Here is a 27006-nt window from a genome sequence, read left to right as displayed (position 1 = left end):
CAAAGACAGCCGCAGGGAGAGATGTACTTCGCAGCGGAGGCAGTTCAGTGCCTACAGCTCCAGAAAGCAGCTTTGCAGCAAGCCTGATGTTGGGGTTTGGGGGCAAGAGCTTGGCTCACCATTGGGATCACGGAAAACAGCCAAATGTCTCTGAAAAATAATTTGTTTGTGCCCCCTGTGTGCTTGCAGAGTTTTGTGTCTGGCCAGCTCATCACCTGCTGGAAGGAGGGGAGCTGGCCTGGAGGGGAACAGGGCCAGGGGAGCCCCGGCACCTGCAAACACTCTCCCCATGAGTTTCTTGGATGTGAAGCAAAGGATGGGGGAAGCCTGAACAACCACTTTCCCCAAAGGGAAAACGGTGCCCATACCTCCCCAGCAAGGTGGCTGAGGTCAGGGGGAGCTGAGGGGCTGGGGCAGGCCGGCAAGACACCCCCTGACAAGAAATCCCAATTACCACCAGCCTCCCCTCCCTGCCTCCGCTGCGGCAGCCTCTGACCTCTTTCCCTTCCCCGCGCAGCTGGACACCCAGCACCCTTCCCTCTGCTTCGGGTGACTCCCTCCTCGCCCTCTCCGGTGAGGATGGGCAGCCCGGGGCAGGGGGAGGGCATGGCTGGGGTGTGGTGATGGCCAGGATGGGGACAATGGCTGGGACAAGATGATGGCCAGGATGGGGGCGATGACTGGGATGGTGATGAGGAGAAGCAAACAGAGATCAAGGGGTGAAGAAGCGGCAGCAGCTTCCAGAAGAGAGTTTTCTGGCTCAGTTTGTGTTTTATGGTTTGCTCATTCACTTGTTCATTTCTAGAAAAAGTGCCCAGAAGAGTCTCCTGTCCCCTTGTCGCTGTGCCTGGAGGAAAGGCGGGGAAAATCTTTGTCGTCGACATGAGCTATAGAAGGAGCCACAGGCCTCAGATATTGCTTAGAAACTCGTATTTCAGATTTAAATACCATACACAGTAAAAATAGAGCTGAAAGTACCGCCCCACATTGTCTGCAAATCATTGCCAGAATGAACAGCTTCAATAAATTAAAAACAAAACAAAAAAATTGAAATATTATTTACGTCTCAATAAAAATCGCAGTAAAACCATTTACCTTTTCCTTTGTGTGTGTGTTTTCGTTTTTTTTTTCTTTATATTATATATAATATATATTTATATATGTATAGGGCTGCTCCAGTGCAGCATTTTTAGGGTACTTAGCCAGAGAAACACAGGGGCGCATGCTTAGTGCACCAGGGTGCAGGGAAGGAGCAGCCATGGTCCCTCCCACAGGCACTGTGCCCCATCCCAGCAGCCAAAATTGCTACCCCTGCCCCTTCCCGCTCAAATTTTATGCCCAAATTTCGAGCGCAGGTCTCCGAGGGCTGGGACCCCCTGGGGATGGGGGGGGAAGGACAAGGGCAGGGTGCAGAGGGACACTAAGCATCCACCGCTCTGTTTCCCGACTCTGGAAAGACTCATCCACCTTCGCTTCGGTTTCAGCGTGTGCGCTCCTGAAAATGCACGCGCGGGTATAAATACTCCCCCCGCAACCCCGCCACCCCCCTCCCCTCCCCTCTCCCCCCAGCTTAAATATCCCCCCGCCCCGTCCCCGTCCCGCTCTCCAGGTGCCCCAGGTGGGTGTCAGGACACCTCGATGATCTCCATGCTGCCGGAAAAGCTGGACTGTTTGCTGATTTTGCCCAGCTCTTCCCGGGCCCTGCCCTCGGACATGGTCTCCTCGAACTCCATCTGGCAGCTCCTCCGCTTGAACTGCTTCTCGGCGCCGGCCTCCTCGTGCCAGCTGTGCCGCCCGTCCCGCGGCTCGGCCCGTGCCTTGTCCCTCAGTCTGATCTCACAGCCGCCCGCCACCCCGCCGCAGCCGAACGGTGGCGGGTACGGGCCGGCGCTGGCAAACAGGCTCCCGCCACTACCGCTGGCACCGCCGGAGTCCATGCCGAAGTACCAGCCGGCCTCGCCGGAGGGAGTGCCGGGGGACTCCAGGTGCACCCCACTCCAGGCGGAGGTGGTGGCCGCGCCGGGAGCGGAGGCCGGCTGGCCGAGCCGCGGCGGCAGCCCGTCCTCGGCACCGGGGCTCTTGTGTGTGGCGCAGGCCCCACCGACGTTGAGGCTGAGCCCGTGGGCCGGCGAGCCCGCCGGGTGCCGGTGCTTCCGCCGCTGCCTCACCTTGGCCTCCAGCAGGAGGTCAGGCCCGCTCGGCCGGTCGGGGCTGTCCGCCCCCGGGGAGAAGGGACCAAGGCCGCCGGGGCCCGAGGGGCTGTCCAGCTTGCAAAGTTTGGGGGCATCCCCAGGGCCGGGGGGTCCGGGGGGCTCCTGCCGCAGGCCGGGGGAGTAGGCGGACTTGATGTCCAGGGAGAAGGAACGTTTCAGGCGGTTGGTGTCCTGGATGCGCTCGGAGGAGAGGTGCAAGCCGTTGAGCCCCTGCTGCAGGGTGGTGGGTGACAGGACCTTCGGGGTCCCGCCTTGCCGCTCGGGGTCACCGTGGGGGGACGCCGAGCCGGCGCCTCTCGGCACCTCCTCGGCCTTCTCTGAGGTAGGTGGTGGGGGATGCCGGCTGCCCTCAGCCGCCTCTGCCAGGTCCTGCTGGGTGTCCCCCTCGCCCCGGTCGCCCTTTGACTTCAGGGCCTTGAGGAGCTTCAGGCTCCTCTCGTACTCCAGGAGCTGGCCCAGGAAGTTGAAGTTGGGCGAGATGGACGGGCGACGGTCCTTAACGAACCTGCCGAGAGGCACAGACAGCCCCGGTTGGTGCTTGGTCTTTCAGCAGGTCACCCCTACTCTCTCAGCCTCCTTGGGGAGAGGAGGCATCATCCAGGACCTTCTGACCAGACCCTCCAAAGAATGGGATCTTGGGGAACCATGGGGCCTCGGGATGCCCCAGGGCTAGAGCTGGGACTGCCTCCCTGCTCCGTTTCACTGCTCCAAACCATTTCTCGTTGCATGCACTTTATGATGGGAGGTTTGGTTTGGTTTCACCAGGACTCAGCCAAGGCAAGACAGAGCTTCAAGGAGCTCCTGCCCACTCCTTCTGGGCTCAGCCTGCTTTCCTTCCCTGGAGTGAAGCATACCGCTGTAACCCCTCCCTGCCCTCCGGGGAAAACTCACCTGTAAGCATCATCTGATGACATACCCATAGTCTTCATGATGTAGGCGATGGCGATGGTGGCTGACCGGGAGATCCCGGCCAAGCAGTGCACAATCACCTGGCAGCTGGACACCTTGGCCTTGTCTGGACCATTGTAGAGGAAACAGAGAGAAAAGCACGAATGCAGTCAGAGATGGTGAGCAAAGTGACTCTGGTCTCCCTCCCCAACCCTCAACCCCTTTGCATGAAAGAACAAGGGTTGCTGAGAGTAAGACCATGGAAGACAGAAGAAGGGTTCATGTTTTGAAAGATGAAAACTGGAGGGTCTGCAACCATTAACAAAAGCTCACCAATGAATTCAATGGACTTGTCCAGCCAGGGAAGGAGCTTCTCACAGTAGTTGTCATTGACAGGAATGCGCATGAAGTGACTATCACAGATGAAGTCTGGCTTGGGACAGGAGTTGCTGGCGTTGAGGACATAGCTTATCCCGTTCTGCGTCATCAAGTCCTGGTGGGAAAGAAGCAATCGAATGACCGCCTGAGTTCAGCTAGCACCAAGTGCTGAAGATCTGCCCTGCCATGCACTCCCTGCCTTCTCCCATCCCAGTATTTTCTCCTGTGGGTCTCCCACTGCTGCCTTGGCCTAGTTGATGGTAGGACAGCAGAGACCAACTGAGAAGGTTGTGTCAGTTTAGATGACACAGGTTTGAACCGCAGCAGATCTTTACTTTGGTCCAAGTAAAAGTAAGTGAGACCAAAGACACCTGGAAGCGGGTCCCAGAGGGGAAAACCCAAGAACCCCAGTATGAGAGGAATAGGAAAATACAGGAAAGAAAACTGGCGAAAACTCTGGGTGAAAGCTTTGAGGGAGAGAGGAGGCATCTCACCAACAGAGTGGGGCGAGTCATTGGTAGCACCCTGTGTTAACCAATGTCAACCCATGTCTTTGCTCCCACACCCCTCAAAAGTGCATCAGGAGTTCTCACAAATTTCATAGTTGTTCACAGTTCTTCACTGTGAACACACGCTCTTGTGTTGGGACATAGGCAGGTGGCGAGGGGAACCCTCTCTTGCTTCTTTCTGACACTGCAGTGAACCTGGACTTGTTTTCTGTGACTTTTCTGCTTTGGCCACTCAATGGCCACCATCACTGCCCGTATTTCTGACTCAGTAAAATGCAGTGGCACAAGGGAGACCTTAGGTAAACAGGGCCAGATGAAAAACTGCAGTGAGGGGGTGAAGTTTGACCCACAGGCTATCCATCAAGGAACTGGCTTGCTGGGTGCGTACTGCTGCATCCACACCAAGCTCCATTTCTTCCCTTCCAGGGCTACAGCCAGCTTCACCTATATGTGGTGCTGACACCAAATTTATGGTTCATCTGACCCCTGGCTCTTTCCCTGTCCCATCCGTTCAGGTATCACCTGTACAAGTGGGAGCAGGTTGCTTATAAAAAGTGGGGGAACACCTCTGCCAGCTGCCAGGTCTCAGTGCCTGGTCTGCACCACTCCAAGGAAGACCCACAATTAAATGGGAGGAGAAAACGTGGAGATAAGAGAGTCCTTCCACACATCAGAGTGTGTGCAGCTGCCATGTGGGATCTCTCCTTTGCAACGTGCTGGAGAAGAGAAGCATCGCCCATGCACGGCCTCCGCACTTGACCTTTCTCTGCTGCCTATGAATAGAGCATCTTCTGGCCACATCGTGGGGATGGCAGAAAACAGAACTTCAGAAGATGAACAAAACCCTCCGAGGAGGTGGGGAGGGAAGGAAACCATCAATTTCCCTGCCTGACATTGGCTCCTCAGGAGACTGCACTGGGATTTCGGCCCTGGCTCTCCAGTGGCCGGTTCCTGCCCACCCCAGCAGGCTCTGCTGAGCCCGGCCTCGGCTTGGCGGAGCCAGCCCAGCTCCCGGACTCACATTCTTGGCATTTTTCTCTTTCATTTCCTTCTACTCCCTGTATATAATTTCTCTCTCCCTCCTTTCTGTCTCCAACCCCCCTCCAGCATCGTGGTCCCTCTCCCCCTTGCCTGCCCTGGGCGAGGACGCCTGGCTGGCTCCCTCCTGCCCGCGGTAGGCAGGCGCCCGGCGGCATTTTAACTGCAGTTCCTCTTTCTTTCTTCTCACTGTTATTTTTCCTTTAAACAAAATTCCTTCCCTGGCGTGACATCACAGCACAGCCCTTCCAGCACCTTTAAAAGGGCACTATCCATCTTTTCTCTTCTCTCCCCACAGCAAAACTTTGCTCATTTCTGGGCCTCCTGAACAAGCCTCTGCCCCTTGCCAAAGCTGCGTGTCCTTGTGCTGCCACGGCTGAATACCCCAGCTTGCTCCCACTCTCTCTGGCTCCCGAGGGGATCGCAGGGCTGCTGAAATTGGTGTTATCTGGCAGCCTGGCTGGCGCGGCGGGTGGGTGCAAAGCTGGCTCCTGTCCCACATCTCCCTCCAGCTGTGGTAACTCCCCCTCCAAGCCCAGGGGTTTTCCTGGCCATGCTCCTCCTGCCCTTGTTTGCCACAGGCACTTGGGAAGAGTCTGACCACCCCAAAGCTCATCAATATGAGACAACTCACCCTGCGACCACCCTCCCCAATTCTGCCAGGCTCTGCCTATGCACTCCCTGCCTTCAGCCTCCTGGTAGGGTCAGACCAACCACGTGTGGTCCTCCCACTGAGTCCTTAATGCCCTCACCCCTCTGCACGGCTGGGGTCCCAGATGGGACAGGGCCGACGTGTCCCCTCGACAGGGCTGTACCTTGTTTAGGACGTCTTTCTGGGACCCCAGGTAGAGATGCGGCAGGATGCGTGTGGGGCCGACATTGGCCACAGGCAAGCATGGCTGGGAGATGCTCATCGGCAGGATGGCAGCTGGCTTCCCCTCGCAGAGCCCTGGGAAGCAGGACGAGAAGGTGGCAAAGCCTCCTGTGGAGAAAATGGGGACATTGAGCTCACAGCAGCGAGGCTGAGACCGTCAGTACCTGGCACCCTAAGGCCCAGGCTGGGGACAAAGCAGTGATAACCCTACAACACTGAGAACAGAGCCTTGAGGAGCAAAAAGCCACCAGTCATCGCTAATCAGTGCAGACACGTGATGACTGTGTCACACACATGGAGAAAGGAATGGAGACTCAGCTCTGATTTTTCCTGCCACAGCTGGATATTAACGCACATGTGAAGCATCTCACACCCTGCCCCTGTTCTTTGCAACTTCATTCACACAAATGACAAAAAGAGAATGAGAAAGTCCTTTTCTTGGCTGCCTACTACTCTGAGGACAACCAGGGTCACTTTTTGATAGCAAAACCTGCCAGGGCAGGATGACAACAAGCAAGCTCACCGAGGCGCAAAGCTCCCCAGGCTGGGGAGGTCAGCCCAAACCTTGCCACGATGGTTACACTTACACATTGTGGTTTCTGAGAGACGCCCCCTCTGCCCAGCCCCGCTGAGCCCATGATTTCTGCCACATCAGTACCTGCAGGCCATTGCCATTTTTCACGCTCTGACCTTACTGAATGTGACAGCAAGCAGCGTCCAGTTTACTGTACCAGGCTGTTGGGCAGTCATACCCAGCTTCAGCATCTCGAAGCCAGATATTGAGAGAAAAACCCAGCTGGGGCCGCGGTAGGTGGCGTCTGAGCCAGAGCTATCACCACAGTGTCTGGCACGGTCAGAAGCACGGTCTAAGTGTGAATGAGTCTGCCTGAAAGGCAGTCCCCAGCTCAAGTGGCAAGAACACTGACTTGAGCAGGGCAGCAAGCATTGCCCTGCCTGCATGGTGGGCAGCTCGGGAAGCTGGAAAACTCCCAGTGCTGTCACACGTCCTGCGCGGTTGCATAAGGCCACTGGTGATCCTGATTTGCTCTTGCTCACCAATCCCATTCTCCGGGGTAGAGCCGGGTCGGGCTAGTGGTGGCCCAACCTCACTCCCCTCCAGCTGAGGACAGCTGGGTAGCAGCTTGGTGCCACAGAGAGGACCTTGGGTCATATCAGCCCCACCAGGCTCCCTTAAGGTTTTCCCAGTCATGTGAGTGAGCAGCTGCAGCTTGACATCACCCAAAGGGCAGAGAAGACGTTGGGGCTTGACCAACTTTGACGGTCAGAGGGACCAGGATGTCCCCACGAGATCCTTCTGAAAGTCCAAGTCTCTGGACACAGCACCATGGGAATTCCTGGCCCATCTTCACAGCTAAACAAGATGTTTTAATGAGCCTTTGGTAACGACCTTTCCATTGAGTCTCTCTGCTTCAGAAGTAGGGCAGCCTTGTCACATTCTCAATTTACCTTTTCCAGCACCTTGCCAGCATTCCTGCTGATCCTCTTGGAGCACCTTCCTGGCTGCTGGTGTGGCACCCAGGCTCTGGCAGGGTATGACTGATGCTGCAGACAACCCACCCCACGTGTTTGGGAGGTAAAGGTAATGGAGAAGCCAGAGAAGTGCTCCAAATTGTGCTCACACCACCTGGGAACATCCAAGGTCCTCCATCACCTCCATCTCAGCAGCTCCTGGTGTTAGCTCCCACTGCCCAAAGAGGAAGGTGTCCTCCAACCAACCTCTTTGCTCTGCTGTCTTATGTCTTCCTGGCTGGCAGCTAACCCAGCTCCCAGTTCCAAAACCTGACCAAACTGGGAGGGGTAGAGTTAAAGCACCTTATCTTCTCCAGCACTTCCTTTTCTCTGGCTCCCTCCAAAGTGACATCACCCCTCAACTGGGACATTAAATCAGGGGGAAAGCAGGAGGCCCAGCACAGGTGCAGCGCAGCTCCTGTTACTGCTCATCCCTGCGCTGTGTCCCCACTGCCAAGGGGCGTAAATCACTGGCCAGAGCCCTGCATGGACACGTGTGACCTCCCTGCTTTGCCCCACGTTTGAACACACACCACCGATGCCTGGCGGATGCTCAAGCAGAAATGCTGCAGGAAAGGTTTCCTTCAGCTGCCCCCAGGGAAGCCTGCAGCACATGGGGTCGAGTGGGGTGCAGATTTGACCCCTGGACTCGTGCAAAACAACATGGGAATTCTTCCAAAGGAACCCAGCACATTTTTGGGGGAGCAGAATGCACACAAGTGCAGCCCTGGGGATCGGTGCCTGCTTGGGTCCCCAGCCTCTCATGCTCACCATCAAGAGCTGCCCGGGGCCGTGTACGGCTTCGTATTGCTCTTTAAAAGCCGGGAGCATGGGGTGATCTCATAACTAAAGCAGGTCGGGGCACGCCGCTCTCTCCCCCTTGCCTGCCTCCGCCGGCACTCGCCCGGCAGCATATCCTCTGCCAGCCCTGCCCGGGGAAGTCCAGGCAGGGGCAGAGGGGGCTGTGAAGCAGGCAGGGACGTTTGCAGAGAGTGGCAGCAACACCCTTGGCCGCAGTGCCTACCCCAGCATGCTGCCAGCAACCAGAGGATGCCAGCACCCAAAATGATGCCCATAGCTTGCCCCGCTCGTCCCAAGCAAAGCCTCAACCCTGTGTCTGGGAGCCCGGGCATGCTCCCATCCTGCCTGTCCTCATTTCCCCATGCTTGCAGCTGCTGAGGGCAGCCTGGGCTTGGGGAAAACCCTAGAGATGAGGCTGGGTACTTGACACCATCCCAACCTCGGAGCAATGCTCATCCCACCCCCCGCCGGCTGCTCTAGCATGCCTTTCATTTTTAGAAAGCAAAGCAGCTCTTCAAAACAATCCCAAAGGCAGTGAATGTCCCTGGCAGGGCTCCAACCGATACCTGGGCTTTCCCCCCTCTATACCCCGGGCCATGGATCCCAGGTTTTGCTGGGAGAGAGTGGCAGAGCCCCATGAGGTGAGGAGCCAGGGCAGCAATGGGTCTTTCTAGTCTTTCCTCTTTTATTCGCAGTGCTGGTGCCGGGAGCGCCCTTGGCACTTGGGGAATTAAGCTCAGGAAGGATTTGTATTTGACGTGGAGCGGGTGCTTGGGGATCTCTGGTTTCTTCCTGATGGTCCCCTCGAGCCTGGCAAGGGCTTGCTGGGGAGGAGCTGGTCCCTGTGCGGGCACGGCCCGGTGCCCTGCTCATGGCTCCAGCACTCCTGAGGGCTCTCAAAACCATTCCCTGGAAAAGCCAGTGTCTTCCTGTCTCCTGCAATTACCTGAGGCAGAGGTGGGGCCCAGGAGAGAGGGGGATGTTTGGGCACAGGGAACCAGGCCAGAAGTAGGGATGCCTTCACTGCTCCTGCTGAAGATGGAGGAAGGAGGAGCCAAGAACCAGCATCAGGCAGGTCTCTGGGAGGGCTGGGGGGTTCATTCAGCAATGCCCCCAGAGGCATAAAAACCCTTAGTGGTGTCCAGCTCAAGGTGGGGCTAAAGAGAAATGCAGCTTTCAGGAGGGGAGTGCTGTCACCCCCCCAGAGGAAAGAGGGAAACTGAGGCACAGGGTGTTGCAGCAACTTCGTGCCAGAAGAGTGCAACAACTGAAACCTTGTTTCTTCCCCCACTCCAGGCTTTGCTCATGGGGTGTTGACCACCCTTCCATCTCCTGCTGTGCCCTGCAGAAACCCCTTGGGCCAGCCCCCAGCCCTGCTCTGCACAGCCCTGGCAGCAAACAGAGGAGAAGATAAAAAACACAATACTTTTCCCCTACCTCCATCTTTGCCAGGCCCTCCCCTCTGCACAGTTTCCAGCTGAACATCTATGACAAAACGTCCCAGTGAAACTGGATTTGTTGGGAGAACAGATGCCACAGAGGGAACGTGGACAGCCTGGATATCCTTCTTGAGCCCATCCCTCAGCCCGTGGAGAGATGCCAGTAGCATCTTTGAATAAGCCCCTGTGGTACCAGCACTGCTGCAACTGTTGGGGAGCACTGTGATTTTTCCCTTTGAGCAGCAAATGGGACAGTGAGGAGCCCTTTGCTGGCCTCCCTTTGCACCAGCGGCTCTATAAGACCCTGAGATGGCTAAAACCAAAATGAACAAAAAGCCCCAGTGCTGGCGCTGGGCTGATGGGCATGGAAGGAGATCATTAGCTGGAAGGAGAGAGGTGTTGGACTGCTGAGCTGGGACCCTGCTGCACCCGGGCACCCCTCCGCTGCCTTGGCTGTCACTGTCAGGTGGTTTCTGGGGACACCCAGCTCATGGTTGGGACACTGACAACATCTCAGCCATCACCCATCACCTGCAAGCTGCCCTGTTCCCTCTCTGCCAAGGCAGGGCAGCAGTGGTGGTGTGGGGAGGGTGACACAGAAGGTGACAAAGTCTTGGCTAGGGACAGGGACGTGATGTGGCATTGTTTTCCTCCTGGTGGTAAGCCCCAGGTTTGCAGATTTAAAATCCATTGAGCTGCACTGGACGTAAGGGGAGATGCTGCTGGGGATAAAAGGGAGGCGTGGGGCACGTTAAGCAGGGCTATCCCAGCTCCCTGCTGCTCCCTGCGTCCCTCCCTGCACCGAGGTCCTCTTCCTAGGCTGGAGGCATAAAGTGGAGACGGGGAAATGACAGGGCTTGAAAACCCTCACACATCTTACTCCGTCCGACAGCTGCAGACTTCCCATTCATCCCTGGCCCCATAGACTCACCTCCTTCAGAGCCCCTTGAAACAACCCAACAGCTCTGGCCTTGATGCTGCACCCTGCCAACTGCAAGAAGCTGCAAAAGGGCTGCCCAGGGCACCTGCCTCACCCTAAAACCGCTCTTTGGGAGAGCCATGTGCCTCTTGAACACCCCCAGCTCCATGAGTCTCCTAAATGTCCCCCCAGAGACACACCCAGCAGCAGGGACATGTCCTGTTCGCCAGCACGGTGGAGCACATCCAACCCAAAGCCCCGCAGTGGGAAGGTGACATGTCACCCCGCTGTGCCCTCAGTCTGTGGCAGCAAGGAGGGGAACAGGCACAGCTGGACTTGCAAACCCTCCCTGGGCCAGCAGCCACTGCACCCCACCTCCACACCCCCAGCTCTCACACCAGGAGCTGGCAGGAGACCTGCAGGCAGTGTTAAAGAGGCGGTTTATAGCCCACCCTCATTGCTCCTATAATGAGTGTAAAAGAGCAGCAGCCGGAGCTGCTCAGAGACCAGTTCCCCATGCAGGTGCTGGAGCTTTTGCGGCAGCCTGCAGCCCCACCGGTGGGTTTTACGCCTGTGCTGGAGACCCTCTGCCCCCCTAAGGCTCCTGGCAGCCGAGGGGGCTGAGAAAAGCCGGGCTCTGCCCAGCTCTCATTAAAATGCCTGCGGTGGCTGAGAGCTGCTGCCAGGGCGGCACGTGGCGAGGGGCAGTGGGGCATGCAAGCGAGCACGCGCCTCGGCTGCTGCTGGAGGAGCCGCCACGCCAGCACGGCTCCCCCACTGCTGTGCCGGCTCAGTGGCCAGGATGGTGCCTGGATGCCTCCCCATCATCCCAGCCCACTGGGGACACGCTGCTCCCAGTGCCCCGGCATGTCCGTCCCCAAGTGTTAAATCACCTTGCTGAACTGAGGCATGGCAGGAGATGATGAGAGCTAGGGGGGACCTGCAAAACCCCTGGGCAGTGCAGTGAGCCCGAGCGTTTGGCTGAGCATCTCTGCAGCAGGTTGAATCGAAGGAAGGAAGGCAGAGGGGCCAGGCATGCCACACATCAACCTCCAGAGCCGCTGGGAAAATCTCTCTTTGCAAAACACCATCTCGTGCTGGGTGGGAGCCCGTTGGTGCCGGCAGCTAAGCCGGGTGGCGTGAGGAAACACTGGTTATTGCCACCCTTACTCACTGCGCTCCGGGAAGCTCCAGGGCTTTGTCAGCACTTCTTGCTGCCTGGGACATTTCTGAGTTTTCCCCCCTGCTTCCATCCTCTCTTGGCACTGCAGCCCCCTTTGCTTTTCCCCAGCGATGCCCGGTGCAGGCAGCCCACTTGCTTGTGTGCCCTTCTCACCCACCTGGGTGAAATCCCAGTGCTTGGCAGCCTGGCCAGCTCGCCATCTCCTCTCCTGGGTGATGCTCTGTCACTTCCACCCATCTCAGTGCACTGGAGAGAGATGCCTGGTTCTGGTCTAGCCCCCTGTCCCCCTCGCACACCCCTGCCCAGCCTGTGCTTTCCCCCAGCGCAGGTTTCACCCTTCCTTCACTCGGCACCAAATTTCATCACCCCACTGCTGGCTCCTTTTTTTTTTTTCCTCTAAGCACTGAGGATGGGAAAGGCGATGAATCAGCCCTGTTAATGGATTCATGTGAATTCCCCGTTTCCCCAACGGTCACCCCGAACAGTCTCTGTCCATCTGCTGCTATATCACCCCGCTGCCTCCCAACCCATGCCAGCCCACCCTGGCCTCACAGGCTGGTCCCAGATCCCCCTCCCATTCTCCCAGAAGAGCGGAAAACGTCCTTAAAAAAAAAGGAAAAGCGGCAGAAAGGAAGCCCTCCACCCACACAACCACGGACATGCTCCCCGAGCTGCTGGGCTTGCTTTTCCTCCAGTGACTGTGCCTGCTTTGGACCAGCCTTACTCGTTCTAAGTAAAGAAAAATGTGTCATTTCCAGGAGTGACTTATTACTAATGACACCACCGCTGGGTTATGTGCTTCATGCCACAAAAACCTGTCAAGCACTTTTAGCAGGCTCCCATTTTAAGTGATGATGGAGGGGAAGTTTCTTGATTCAGCCCTTCGGTAATCTAGGTCATTCCAGGCTCGGCATATTTTTAAGCTGCCCCTGTTAATATCCCCTTCCTCTGGTTGCCCCTCACCCTGGCACGGGGGGGTGGAAACACTGCGACCCCCTTTTCTGACAGAACCCCCCGAAGATGGGCAGGCAGCACCCGCGCTAGGGAAGCGAAATGGCTCCGTCGGGCAGCTGCCTGCCTGCGGGCTCCCGGCCGATCGCTCCTCGCCCCCCTCGCCCGTCCCTTCCCCCGCGCCCTCCCCTCTGCCCGGGGCGCGGGGACCCCTCCGAAAAACAGAGATGCCAGCGGCAGAGCCCGCCCGGGCTCCCGCAGCCTTCCTCCTCCCCTCCTCCTCCTCCGCTGCTCCGTCCAAGCTTGCCTGGACAGAGAAAGGTTCAGGGGACCCCGGAGCGCTGCCCCCCCCGCCCCTCCCCGGGCCAGGCCGCCTCACCGGGCCCCGCACCGGGTGGGAAAACTGCCTAACGCCGGGGCCGCTGCCCGCAGCCCCTCACCTGCCCGCGGGGCTGCCCGCTCCGCCCAGCTCCTTCCCTGCTGCTGCCCCCGGGCCGGCTGCCCCCGCACATCGCCCCTGGCTGGCGGGGGGCGACCGCTCCATCCCCCCCGCTCGCCAGCTGCTTTGTATCGCCGGCCCCCGCGCTCCGCTCCCCGGCCGCCTCCGGCCCGGCAGGGCTCCGGCCGAGCAGCCCCCTCTCCCCGCTCCGAACCCGTCGGAAGGACAGAAAGGAAAGGAAAAGAGCCGGCCGGCTGACAAACCTCTCCCGTCCCTGCTCTCCTTCAGCCTCCGCACCCTTATTTTCAGCTTCATCCTCCCCTCGCGCATGTCTGTCCAGAACTGGTCCTCGGAGGGGGCGACCAGCACATCCACCGGCATCCAGGCAGCGCCGGCGGCTGGCGGGGCACCTCCTGCCCACGGCTGGCGGGCCAACAAAATACTAAAAAAAAAAACCACCCAAAAAAGCACCCCCCCTGCGGCAGAGCCCCGCCAGCCTCCCCCCGGCTCCAGCCTTCAAGCCGAAAACATAAAAAGCATTAAAAAGAAATGGAGCGGGGCAGGGGGGCCGGCGCAGCCCCCTCTCCCCGGCCGCCCCCCGCCTCCTCCTCCTCCTCCTCCTCCTCCTCCTCCTTCTCCTCCTCCTCCCGCTCCAGCCTGAATGAGCTCAGCGCCGCGCTGAGCCCTCCGCCGCCGCGCTCCCAGCGCTCCCAGTTAACGGTGACGGCCCGCGGCCGCGCTCCTCTCCCAGCACACGGCCACGCAGGAGCGCGGCGGGCCCGGCACACGCGGCCGCTCCCCGCTTAAAGGCGCAACCGCGATTTTCTCGCCCCCCCCCCCCCCCCCCCCAACCCGGCAGCGAGCGGAAGATGCGCGCCTGCACCGCGCCGGATCGGGCCCCGCGGAGTTAACCTGGGGACGGGGGCTTGGGGGGAGGGAGCTAATGCCCACACGGCATTTTTAGCACCGGCCAGGCCGGTGTGTGATCAAACCCCCGCGCCGAAGGGGAGGTGGTACCGCTCTCCATCCCTGCTCCCCGCTGTCCCCCCCGTCCGGGGACCGGCACCCCACGGCTGCGCCCCATCCTGCCCCCTTCCCACAGCTGCTCCTGGCAGGGCCTACGTGCATCCCCCGGGGGGATGCTGAGCTCTGAACCCCAGTGCCAGGAAGGGCAACTCCACGATCTCCCAAGCGGGAAACTGAGGCACAAAAGCTTAAATAACATCTCCGGGGTTCTCTGCTGCAGGGCAGAGCTGGGGACTGGCCAGCAGGTCCCTAATCACCAACTCATCTTTCCTCTTGATATCTCCACCGAGAGCATCACCCAGGAGGGATTCATCCTGGAATGGTTTCAAACAGCTGGAGGCGAACAGGCCCCAACAGCTGGCGGGGAAAGGGGGGCGGGGGGGGGGCTCTGGGCTGCTCACACCTGCGCGTGGCCGCATCAGATGGAGTTATCTGCCTGCTCCCCCTGGAGCAGGACTGCGGGCTGGAGGAGATGCATCCCCCACCAAAGCCTTCTCACGTGCAAAAGTCCAGCAAGAGGGGCCGTGTAGGAACAGGCTTTCCCAGTCCCACCAGGGTCTGCCCAGCAGCGGTGGCTTCTGAAGCAGGTGGGGGCTGATGTGTTTTCTCCTTTGTATTTGTCCTGGGGGAGAGAATTACTTGTCCCCCCTTCCCACCCGTGGGACTCCTTAATACGTCTCCACACAGCTCCTTATGAGTTTATTGGTCTGAGCCCAGGCCTCTAGAAAATCATTCAGGATTATAGTAAGCGGAGGAGGAAGGGGGGGGGGCATGTATTGTGCCTTTGAAAATCTGAAGCTTTACGGGCTGAAAAACCCCAGGCTGAGCCATATGTGAGTGACTTCAGTGTTTTTCCTTTGAATGACATCACATGAGATGAGGTCATTGGCATTAACTAAGTGCTCTCCCCTCCCCCCCCACCCCGAGCGGAGCCAGCCTCCTAACGAGCCTTGTTGTTGTAACAAATATGGTTTGATTATTATCAGATGTGGGTCAGAGGTTGGATAAAATTCAAAGCGTGCTCCAACTAGGCTGGAAGAGAGAGGAGCAGCTTTCCCCCAAGAGCTACGCTCAGGAAGCAGCTCCCACAGCAGCTCCCCAGGGGGTCTGTGGTCCCCCACATTGGCCACCTCCGTCCCTACAAGGGAGGGCGCATGATGCTGGTGGCCAGTGCCAACGGCTCCCGGCAATGGAGATGCCTCCATCTCCCACCACCGCTGCGCCAGCGGTGCTCGACCCACGCTGGCAGGCGATTCAGCTGTGACCCGCTCCGTCGGCTGTGGCCGGGGCTGCGCTGGGGTGGAAACCATCGCTGGGAGGGGCAGGGGCAGGGGCTGGCCGGCTGCGCTGTGCCAGCCGAGGGGGATGCTGCAGGAAGCACGTGGAGAATTAAGGGGTGCAATCATCAACCTGTCCTTGACCCAGCGGTACACACGTATGCGTTTGCCTTCCCTCACTGCCCTCCAGTTGCCTGACTCCTTCAGGCTTGCAAGAACCCTCAACACAAGTTATTTCGGTACTGGCAGGTTCCTTTAGGATGTGTTTGGATGGAGTTTTCAGTTCAGGGCTGCTGGGAGCCCCACCTGGGGAGCTGAGCACGACACCACCACACAGCCCTCGATGCTGGAGGCTCACCGGTGTCCCACACACCTCTGCCCCTCAGCAAAAGACAAGCAAGCACAGGTAGTCAGCAACCCCCTTCCTGGGGGAAGCCATCTGGAGGTCCAGCCACATGGAGATGCCACCTGCAGCCACTGTTCCTCAGGCAGCATCCTCCTCCTCGCTCTCTCCCCACCTTCTTCACCCCTTTGCCAGGACCAGGGTAGGGGTTGGGAGCTGGTGCTGGGGCAGGGGAGAGCTGGCAAGTAGGGAGATGAAAGGCAACATCCCACACATTAGCTGCTGCCCCTCGGCCCCTTTCCCCAGGTGCTCCTCCTGGCCAGCCTGTTGCCCATCCTGCCTCCAGCCCCTCTTTAGGAGACAGAGGTGCATCACCCGGGCAGAGATGCCCAGCCTCGCCGGCCCCGCTTTGCTCTCATTGCTACAGCACTCACTGGAAAGACATCTGTGACGGGTCGTGCAACCTGCCTGCAAGAGCAGGGAGCAGAACGAGCCCCCATTCAGCACCTACATACCCATCGTGACAGCACCTATAGCCTGGCATGAGCCCAGCTGGGCAGCAGCCAGCAGCTCCTCTCTCCACCCAGTGCCAGGACCTTATAGTAATTGCCAGCGGTGACCTTTCGTGAGTGTGCGGCGCGGGCCCAGGGAAAGGGGGAGGCAGATGAGGGGAGGCACGTTTCTCAAAAGGAAGGAAACCATAACTAGGCAGCAGCTCCTGCCCATCAGGATCTCTTACTAGGGAAGTTGCCTTCCTCCCGTTGGCTTTCCAGAAATGAGAAACGGAATTACACAGCGGTTTTGTGAGTCTTGGCAACCAGAGGGCTGCTCTTCCCTAAGCCCCTTCCCCTCTGTGCCTCTCCACGTTCAGCCCTTTCGCTCGCCTTTTCTGGGTCCGATGGTTAAAAACGCGGCTGGAGGGGGAGGGGAAGCTCCTCGGGGTAATTATAGAATCGGGAAAACAAGTTGTCTGACGACAGCGTTGCTAAACAGGGAGGTTTAGAGCATAGGTCTGGAATACAATCAGCTCGCACATACGTGACCTGGCTTAACCCCTCCCAGGGATGCAGCCACTGGTCCCGCCGGGGCTGAAACCCTCCCAGGCATCTCCCGGTTGTGGCGGAGGGTGGGAAGGGGGCACCTTACCCTGACGCTGCGCCTCAAGCTGCGAGACTGGGAGCACTCCCTAGGGCCACCACTGGGCTGGGTGGCCGGGGTTGGATGCCAGCACCCACTGGACAGGGGCTAGAGGGTGAGAAAACACGGTCCTGCCCTGGCCAAAGTAGTCCCAGACGGCTTTGCTGCAGGAAAGCAAGCAGCTCCTCTAGTGCCATGGACACAGGGATGTTTTGTGCGAGAGGGAGGGAGGTTTGGAGAGTTACCTAAACCTCCAGGACTGTAACAATCACAAACCTTGGTGTTACCATTTGATTTTTTAAAAAGCGCCTCTCCCAATAGGCTGGCAATAGGGCCCTACCTCCAGCCCTCTGGACAGTCAAAAGAAAAGCATCGCTGCGGGTAATCCCCCTGCACCCCACCACCTAAGCCTGCAAAAGGCTGGGTGTAACCCCCTTCACAGCACTTCTTACCCTTCTTCCATTCCCAAGCATTACATGGGCAGTTTGTAGATGAAGAACAACCAGGATCCCCATTCACATTATTTGCAAAGCTGGTTCTTCAAAACTCCCAAATCTGGGAGAAGCAAGAAATCGAGAGTCCCACATGAGCGCTCTTTCCTGTCTCATCCCACCCCTGCACCCTCCTTATCCATACCCACACTCCTGCCAGCTGAGGATCTGCCTCTTCTGGCTCATCACGGTACGCTACGGGATGGAGACGTCCATGGGTGGACAGAGGTGCTTTGCAGGAGGTTCGGAGGCAGTAATTAGACTTTAGAAGAAAAACCTGTGGGTACATCTGATGGCTTCATGACAGTAAGTCCATAAGCACTCTTAGACCTTGCAGCCCGAGGGTACCTAGAGTAGCCCTAATGCTTGACCTACACATGCATCTTCAGCCCCGTGTACCGAGCAGAGGCTCTGCTGGAGCCAGAGGACAAAGTCCTCTGCATGTGCTACGTCCCCAGGAGACACGCACATACCAAAGTCATCAGATGAAACTGTGATGCTGTCCAGAGCAAGCTGACCATCAAATAACGAGCTGCAGTGGGGTCCTGCTTCCCCACTCCCACCAGAGACCTTCTGACTGACAACCAAAGTGTGGGTGTTGGGGATATTTTCTTTCTTAGATTATTTTTTTCTTACACTGGGTTTGTAAAGATGCCTCGCTCCTGGTTCTGGATCCTGCTAAGCTTTTAGCTTCAGCATCAGCCATGACAAGCTTTGCAGATTCATTTGTGGTTTTGCTGCCTTTCAGATGCACATGCTGTCTCCAGCCCCTGGGACTCTGACTAAAAGCAAGTCACCTCTGCTCTGCCCTGCCCATGCGCTGCTTTTGCACCTGCCTAGCTCGGCTTTTTTCATTCATCTTCTCTTTTCCTCTGAAACAGCCCCAGCCTGACGCGTTTCAAGCGGAGCAGGCAGCAAGGGAGATGTGATGCTGGCATGTGGCTTCTCAACAACATGACACACAAAAGTATCACGGTATTTTCAGTCAAGGATGAGCAAAGTCACATTCAGCTGCCCTGATGTTTAACCTCCTTTTAGGACTGTCCCTATGCAGCAAAAAAAAAAGGGCTTTTTCTTTTTTTTTTTTTTTTCTTATTAAAATCATCTGTCCCTGAGTCCTTGTTTCTAAAATAATTCCAGCCAGTGCTGAACCCACTCATGCCTGGGCAGCCCAAGTCAGCTCCTGCAATGGAAATCCCCTTTCCTTTTTCACTACTTCAATTTGTCCGCTCTGAAGTCACCTGCCTTTGGTAGATTCCCCCAAAATCCCCCAAATCTCAGCCCCCTCCAGATCATTGCCGCCACACAAATACAACTGTTCCTGGCCACGGCACCGCTGGGCTGGAGAGGACCTGGGTCATGGCCAGCGCTGCCGAGGCCAGCCCGCTCACCGAGGAGGAGGATGGCGAGTGGAGGGCTGGGAGGGATTTCTTGCTGATGATATTGTTACATTCTTTCCGAATCCTGGGAGTAAACAGACGCTCCAAATTTAGAAAGAACAGGACTGGAAAATTTAAACATTCCTTGAAGAATTGGTACAAAAGGGGGGTGGGGGGGGCTGAAGATGATCTCACACGCGCTCCCGAGCCAGATGAAAAGCTTATGACTCGAGTTCGGAAAGCAAGTGAGGGGCCTGTTTCAGGTCGGAGCGTGATATCGCAACGATAAAGCTCCCCCAGCGCATGAAACCACAATGAAAAGAGCCTCTGCCATGCGAGGGGGGTCCCAACCCCAGCCATCGGGGCTGCGGGGCCCACCGCTGCTGGCCACGCTGCCACCCCGGTTTCGTCTCTGGCTGGCAGATGGCTTCGGGTGCAGGAGAGAGGAGCCCGGCGCTCAGCGCAGGACCAGGAGCAGGGACAGGATGGGTGCCTGAGCATCATCTGGATGAGCATCTCAAGCCCTCGGCAGCCGCTTTTAGTCACTGAATGAAGATCTCCCCACCCTCCGCTGCAGCTGCACAAACGGAGAGGAGCCGGTGAAGCTCAGCACCCAGCAGCTCAGCACCACGCTACAGCTCTGGCCAGGCTCCAATACAAGAGCTGGCATGCGGGAGCCATCAGGGAGCGATGGAGCCAGACCGCTGCTGCTGCTTCATAAACAGATAATGGCTGTTAATAAAAACCAAGCAGGGGTTTGCAAAGGGGAAGAAGAAAGGGGGAAAAAAAGCAGAGTGAAATAAAAAACCAAAGCAAAAAATAGCAAAAAAATAGCAAAAAAAAAAAAGCAAAAAAGCAAGGGTTTGTGCTGAAGTAAACAAAGGTTAAAGAACAGTCAGGCTCCTGCAGGAATAGCAGAGCTGGGCCGGGAGGGAGGGAGGGGGCATTACGTAATGCAGGAAAAATGTTGGCTCCATTCAGTTTTCCACCACTTCATGTGATGTCAGGAAAACCATATAAATCAACAGGCTTTCTGCTCCCACGGATGGAGGGCAGCAAGCAGCACTATTTATACTTACACAATTAAAAAAAAAAAAAAAAGGAAAAAAGAAGAGAAGCCGATGATTTCCAAGACTGGGAATAATTGACTCAGATTCCTCCTTCCCAGCCCCTCTGGAATCGCTGCTTCTGGGCTGTTAACCCTTGAGGTGTCCCCGCCGCCGCTCTAGCCACCCCCAGCTGCCCTGTCCTCACCCACACAGCCCCCAGCTGTTTCAGGGGTCTGAAGGATGATGGGCTGGAGGCGAGCAAGAATGGCCAAGCACGGTGCTTGCACGAGATGGGGACACGGAGGCATGGACGCATGTCACATCTGATGGGGCTGAGGAGAGCTGGGGAGAACAGAGGGGCTGTGTAGGGCTGCCACAGCGGGTTGGGGACCCTCGGGACAGGGTTCCCTGGGGTGCTGGCATCCATTTAGGGACAGGCTGAAATTTCAGGACAGGACCCTAAGATTTCAGCAGCCCTTGGCAACCTGACTCCCTGCTGGGGTCACAAGCCACCTCCAGGGAGGACACAGGCACCTCTTCTGGGACACAACATAGACTGAGGCAGGACAAGGTGCCTGAGCCCAGAGTGGACAGACCGAGGGGTTAAACCCCACCAGGACGAGGGGTCAGAATCAGGCCTGGCCACACATCCCGCCCCAGATCTCCCAAGCGCTGCGGAGCTGCCTCTAAAGCAACCCGGCTGCTGCCCACACCGCAGGCAGGAGGAAGCTGCGCCTGTCGGCAAGCGTGCCCAGCCTCCCCCGGACGCTCTCCGCAGCCGCTTCCAGTCACGATTTCCATGTAAAACACTGCCGCCATGACCCAGTGTTCTACATTTCGGTTCCCATTTTTTCCACCCGCTGGTTGCCCGCGTTCCACAACAGGCCGTGGCCCTGCGGCGCTTTTAATTAGGGAGGTTTAAGCTTTGCTCGGTGCCTAGCACAGCTGTTCTTGCTTGGGAGTCCGGGCTCCTGCAGTCCAGGGGAGTGGAAATGGCTGCCCTGAAGATGGAGGATGTGTGTGCCCAAGCAGGGTGCAGGTTTGCTCGTGTGGCTCAGCTGTGGCGATGCTGATGGCCGGGGGGTGGCATGCTGCCGGCACTCACCTGGCATGTCCAGCATGTGGCTGGGGTGCACCAGCACTACGGGGGTCCCCCAAGCCTCCCCTCACTTTCCCAGGGAGAAGGCTCTGGAGCTTTCCAGGCCACCTCACCCAGCCCTGTCCCTGCTCCAGGACTCGGGGAGTGGGGATGTGCAGACAAGCGCTCCCCCTTGCCCAGCCCTGGGAAAGCGACGGCGGTTTGGGGGGTGCAGGGGTCACGCTGCGAAGGCTGTTTCCTGACCCATCCTGGTGACTAAGCAGGTTCCTTCCCAGATAAGACCGAATCCACCCTCTCCTGTACCATGTGCCAAGCCTTGCCCTTGCTTATGCTGTGGCGACCTTGGAGCCACAGGCATGGCTGCTGGGGTGGGCCAGGGGCTGCTGTAGCAAGCTCACGGCCGTAGGCTCCAGCACTGGCCTCAGCAGAGCTCCTGCAACACAGGCCACGTTAATTAGCTTTAATGGGGTTTCGAGTAGCCTCTACTTGCTTTTGAACCTCTTGGACCAGAAGGTTTATTCCCGCTGTTTCTCTGCTCTTTTCTCCCCATCACAACACAGCTACTCTAATTCAACAGCACCTACCCATGCCCTGCATGGGCAAGGCTCCCTGAATGCCACTTGCTTTTGCCACCTTCCCCATCACAACTGCCCCTCCCCAGGGCGTGTCACGCTGCTGGGTTTGAAGGTATGGCTGCTCCCTCCATCGCTGTGATGCCCTGGAGACACAGAGGTCAGTACCCTCTGCCTTCAGCACCAAAACAGCACCCAGTCGCCACAGGATGAGGACGGGCTTGGGGAACAGAGACGATCCCCATCTCTGCGCTTTCGGCACTATCTAGAAGCCTGGCTGAGCTCAGCAGGACTGAGGGGCTGTGTGGGGCAGCACCTGCCCACCCCTCCATGGGCAGAAAGCTCAGAGGTGGGCAGCCAGCCAGGCAGACGCCTGGCTGTCCCAGCCACGGGGAATTAAAGGCAGCTTTAACTCTCCCTTCGGCAGCTCACTGCCTCTTTCTCCTCCTCTCTGCTGGGCCAGGGCATTTCATTCATCAGTCGCCTGCCTCCCATTCTGCTCTGCAGAAGGGCTGTAATTAGGGCAGCGCGTGCCTCCTCCTGCCTGCACGCTCGTGCCTGGAGAGCATCATCTCCAGCAGACCCTGACTCACCGAGTGATGACCCTCTGCCCCTGCCCTCCTTCCCCTTCCTAGCACATCCACAGATTTCCTCTCCTGCCCTCTCTCTAATAGCAGTGAGAGGGAGCAGAGAGCCCAAACCGGATCCGGACCTTGGCATGTTCACCAGGGATGAAGCAGCGCAGGGATGGGGAATGAAGGGCAGCTTTTGGGTGGCTGGATCCATGCCACCGTGACCCCTCCGTACCCTCCTCTCTCATTCACTCTGGCTGGTGGGCTCAGCGGTGGAGAGCTGGACGCTGCAAGGAACGAATGCACACAGAGGACCCAGCGATGCCAGCATGGCTCGAGCCTCCTTGGTCCGCGTCCGGGGCTGCCCTCCCCCACCAGAGCCACCGGTGGCCAGGAAAGTGGGCGCAGATGGACACGTGTGGCCACAGCTCCGTAACTCCAGACTAAGGGCATGAGCACCAGGTAAAGTGGTAACCCAGGGCTCCTACCTGTGAGGATGGAGACGCTGTGGAAACAGCTGTCCAGCTTGCCCAGGAGGATGGACAGGAAGCTGTCGGCAGCCAATCCGGTCACGTCCCGCGTGCTCTGGTCGTAGACCACCACGTCCTGGTGCTCCTCCGCCTCCACCTGCAGGGGAATGGCAAAAAGCATGTGTCAGAGAAACAGGCTGAGCACTGAGAATGCTGCTGCCCACACCACCGTGGGAAGCAAAGCTGAGTTTAGTGGTCACACGAGCAGGAGACCCCAGTTCCATGCTGCCCCGTGAGCTGGCTTCGCTCACAGCATGAAGGGTCCAGCCAGGCTGGGACTCTGCTCCACGGCTACAAGCGAGTGTGTCGGTACAGATGCCCATCGGAGCAACCCCACCAACTGCAAGTGCTTTTGAGCATCCTACCCAAAACAGGGTCACTCCTCCCCATCGCCCACCCTCAGCTTGACATTACTTAACTGCATCCCAGAAGTCGCCGCGACTTCTTCCACCACCTCCTCCCCACCCAACCTTTGCCCTCAGATACTCCTCTGCAGCCTGGCTGCTGTCATGTGGATTTGGGGGTGGTTCTGCAGGCAGGGGTGCTCCCACCACAGCCCTTGTGCTGCGGCTGGAGGAACAGCTCTTCAGGGTTCAGCCTGGAGACACCGTGCCCAGCACAGTAACACCTCTGTAGGCACCACCCCTCTGCAAGCTCAACCCAAACCTGCAGATCACCCCTGAGGGCTGAAGGAGAGGGAAAAATCTCTTCTTTAGTTTGGTGGATGTTCAGCAGGATGCTCTTTCTTCCTTTTGTAATGCATGGCAGGGCTTGCACACTGCAGAGATGTGCTGGGGAGAGGGAAAGGAGCTCCCAGGCTGCTCTCACGTGGCTTTACATGCCACCAACAGCACCCAGCCCTGCTGCCCGCTGCCGTAGGGTGTCCAAGGCGGGTGAGATGGTGGGGTACCCCGCAGGCAGGCAGCTGTCTGCAGGCAGGAGTCCCCCATGCCTCCTGATGGCTGGATTGCAGCAAGAGCACTCGAGGCGCAGCCAGCCATTTCTACACCTACCTGAAGGTCTGTGCATTCAAAGAAGATAAAAATCCTCGCAGAGGCACGGCTCAGCGCATCCGCTGAATAGCCGGGTGGATGGCATACGCCTGCCTTCTGAGCGCCTGCCCTCCCAGCCGGCGGGGTAGGGCACATCCATCACGTCGTGGGAGGAGGAGGAGGAGGCAGCAGAAGGCAGGGAAGGAAGGTCTGCGCCACCAAGCTGCTCTCTCCTCCGGCTTGTGTTGGAGCTGCCCATCGCCCCCCCCCCACCCCCCCCAGCCCTCTCCAAAATCTCTTTAAAGGAGAATACTTGAACTAAGAACCACTCGTGGACACCCGCCTCCCTTTGCTGTCTCACTGCCATGCCCTATCTTACCACCAGAGCAGATTTGCTCAGGGTTTCTGTCGATATTAATGCTGCTTTCACACCCTGCTGCAGGTGCTTCCCTGCTCGGCAACGTGAGCGCCATCCAAATAAAACTGCAGGGTGCACTGATTTAGCTGAGCTCATCAGATCTCCTCGCCGCAGCGGAAGGACAGCCCTGCACCGACAGAAATCCCCGCCGGGGCACCACGCACAGCTCTGCACTAGGAAGGGGGGGGCTCAAAGGAGCTGCCTGTTCTGAGCCCAGCACCAGGCACTGGAGAGCAAAACTGGCCCCACAGGTCAGTGAGATAACAGGAGGGATGAAAAGGCAGTGGCAGGATGAGAGGGAAGAGAAAAGGATGTGGGAATTTTAAAATAAGACACTGAAAAATGACTGAAGCCACCTGGGGTTAAGCCAGCTGAGGATCTACCCCAGCATCTCTTCCTCGGCCACCCCTGAAGCAGGAGTTTTGCCGGAGGCCATCCCAAGCAAATAATCAAGGGAAACACTGTGGCTGCCGAGCCAGCTCAGAGCCAGGAGCCCACTGGTCCCTAGCAGGGCCACTATCCCTTCAAGCTCTCTAGCACGCCATCAGCACATCCCGGTAACCCCATCCCCAACCTGAAGCCCTGTGACAGCGAAAGCATCTCCCCCAAAAGCACGATGAGGTGGGGACCGAGCTGCGGCGGGGCAGGGGCTCGTCCTGGCTGCGTGGTCCAGGCCGGTGTGGCTGCAGGGGAGATACCAGCTCTGGCCGAGCAGAATTATCCCACAATAGGATTTAGTGTTCCCTCCACACGGGGAGGCTTTGTTTGGGCCATTACTGCAGGGTTGCCGAGCGACGGCAGAGATGTGCGACACGGTTTACATCTTATTAAAGTTATAAGGTTTCACTCAATGTAAATGCCAAACAAACACTGGCCTTGCATGGCCCGACTGCAGAAAATAAATATGCTGCTTGCTGGGACAAGGATGCCTGTAGGATGGTCCTGAGGAACCCTCGTGGAGCACACAAGGAGCCTGCACCAGCATCCCAGCTCCTCGCCACAAAGGGAAATGAGAGGGAGATGTTTAATCCGGTCCATGGGTCTTCCATTAACCTCACATGCTCCTGGTATGCAGGAGAATGCACAGGCCCATCTCTGGCCTTAAACATATGGAGGTTAAAAACTAACCAGGGCAGAGGAGGAGGGTACTGCTGAAGAGATGCTCAGGGGCAGATTCCTGCCTCTGCTGGGTGCTGGCACAGAGCAGGGGCAGGGCTGACAACAGGACTCCCTCCGAGGAGCAGCACCTCCATGGTGGGAGCTCTCCCATGGGGGTTGCCCATCACCCCAAGACCGCTGAAGTAACCAAACCCCCAGGCATCACCTTCCAGAAAGGGTCCCCAAATCCAGCCAGCAAGGACCAGCAGGGCCAAGGCGCAGCAAGTCTTTTGGCCCCAAGCAGATGTTTAGTGGGGCTTGCAAACCCATGCATGCCTTTGAAAAGCTGCTGGCTCACCCCAGGGCACCTCCCAGAGACAAACCTCCCTGCCAACATCTCGGCTGGTGGGGATGGCCAGCCTGGAGCAGGGACCACCCGGCCAACAGCTCCACCAAACCCCAGCTGAGACCATCCATTGCCTTCGCGCCAAGGCCAGTGCTCCCCATCACCCTCCCCAGCTCTGGCTGGAGGTAACTCCCTTATGAACATTCGGTCCCCATCACTGGGTGGTTCAACACAGCCTGGGTCCCTGCTCCGCCTCTCCCTGGCTGCCAAGCAGGGATGATGATGCTCTACAGGTGATCTGGGCTAAGATAAGAGCGAGCTACTCTTATTATCCCAATTACTACCGACATCTCAGTCACATATTGTTTCAAAACACAGTGAATCACCCCACTGAAATAACAGGGCTTCCATCAACATAAAGAGCAGCCAGGCACACGGCTCAAAAATAAGCCCCGGCTTTCCCTCAAGCAAAACAGCTGCTTGCAGAGCCATGCTCCTAACACAAATAAATAAATATTCCCATTGCCTGAAGACACCCTTGTCAAGCCTCAAACCACGGCTATAGCTGCCCTGGAGATAGCTATATTTCAGGAAGCGAGAAGAGGTCGAGAGGTGGAAAGTCTTTCCAGGGGGATCTTGAAGAAGTGAAATTTTCAACATTTCCCTCAAGAAATGCTAGTGAAAACCCCAAGCAGGAATTTCCCATAACCTCTGCCCCCGAAACTGCACCAAGGAGCTGAATTATTCCTGTTGTTATTGGAATTTTTTATTGGGAGATTTTGTTATTGTTAGTACTGGGAGAAGGGTTCAAAACCAAAACGAGAGCGGTACATTGGTATTATTTTTGTGTGGAGGGAGACTATTGCTAATTGGGAAATGAATTGCTGCTGCAGTTTTTCACAGGTCGGGCACCACACGAAGATGGTGGATGATGGGGCTCGGGGAGCAGTGGCTTAGCTATGCCCATGATCGTAGGCATATTTCACTGAAAAAAAGAAAGGGATTTTTACTTTCCCCTTTTATTCTTTCCTATCAAATGGACCTTTCTGTGCACCAAAAAAGACAGGAGCTGCTGTTATCCCACAGCATCACTCCAAACCACACCATCCAGAAGCATCATTAATGGTACCTTTCCTTAACAGGGGTATGGAAAGAGGGGTGTGAGCACTGGGAAAAGCAAATTAGACAAAGGCTCTCATCCCCCCTGCCTGCACACAGGCAGGAGGAGTGGAAGGGAGAGCCAGGTGGGGTTGAGCAAAAGCTTTGCTCTGTATCAGGCCCTGCCTCCTACTCCAGAAGGCGATCGCCAGCCAGGGCATCGCCGAGCCGGGATGCGCAGGTCGAGCTCTCTGTGCAGCGGGCAGGTGAGGAGGAGCAGGACGTGGTGGGGGCTCAGAGCTGCCCTTTCCCTGCCCAGGCAGCCCCGCGTCGCTGCGGGCCGCCTTTGTCTCAGCAGCCCCGGCCGGCTGGGAGCAGGAAACAGGAGGAGGGCGGGAGGCCCGTCAGGAGGAATAA

The 27006-nt window shown here is 57.6% G+C and overlaps 1 protein-coding gene across 6 annotated transcripts in view; it reads right to left on the bottom strand.

Moving 5' to 3' along the window:
* Window positions 1-1601: 1601 nt before the first annotated feature.
* DUSP8 (dual specificity phosphatase 8) overlaps window positions 1602-27006 on the bottom strand; it is a 42583-nt gene continuing 17178 nt past the window's right edge. For 5 of the 6 annotated variants that reach the window (XM_074842372.1, XM_074842375.1, XM_074842374.1 and 2 more), the window contains exons 3-7: window positions 22596-22734; window positions 5842-6008; window positions 3435-3594; window positions 3105-3228; window positions 1602-2718 (exon numbers count right to left, since the gene is read on the bottom strand). In XM_074842372.1, coding sequence (XP_074698473.1) covers window positions 1626-2718; window positions 3105-3228; window positions 3435-3594; window positions 5842-6008; window positions 22596-22734 — 1683 coding nt within the window. In that variant the 3' untranslated portion in view covers window positions 1602-1625. Of the gene's footprint in view, window positions 2719-3104; window positions 3229-3434; window positions 3595-5841; window positions 6009-13425; window positions 13738-22595; window positions 22735-27006 lie in introns of those variants that run through there. The other variant, XM_074842376.1, reaches the window with a different exon arrangement.

The sequence above is a fragment of the Strix aluco genome, chromosome 16 (assembly GCF_031877795.1).
Source record: "Strix aluco isolate bStrAlu1 chromosome 16, bStrAlu1.hap1, whole genome shotgun sequence".
Classification (NCBI taxonomy): Eukaryota; Metazoa; Chordata; class Aves; order Strigiformes; family Strigidae; genus Strix; species Strix aluco.
The sequence above is the reverse complement of the archived record's forward strand: the minus strand, read 5'-3'. Positions and strand labels throughout refer to the sequence as shown.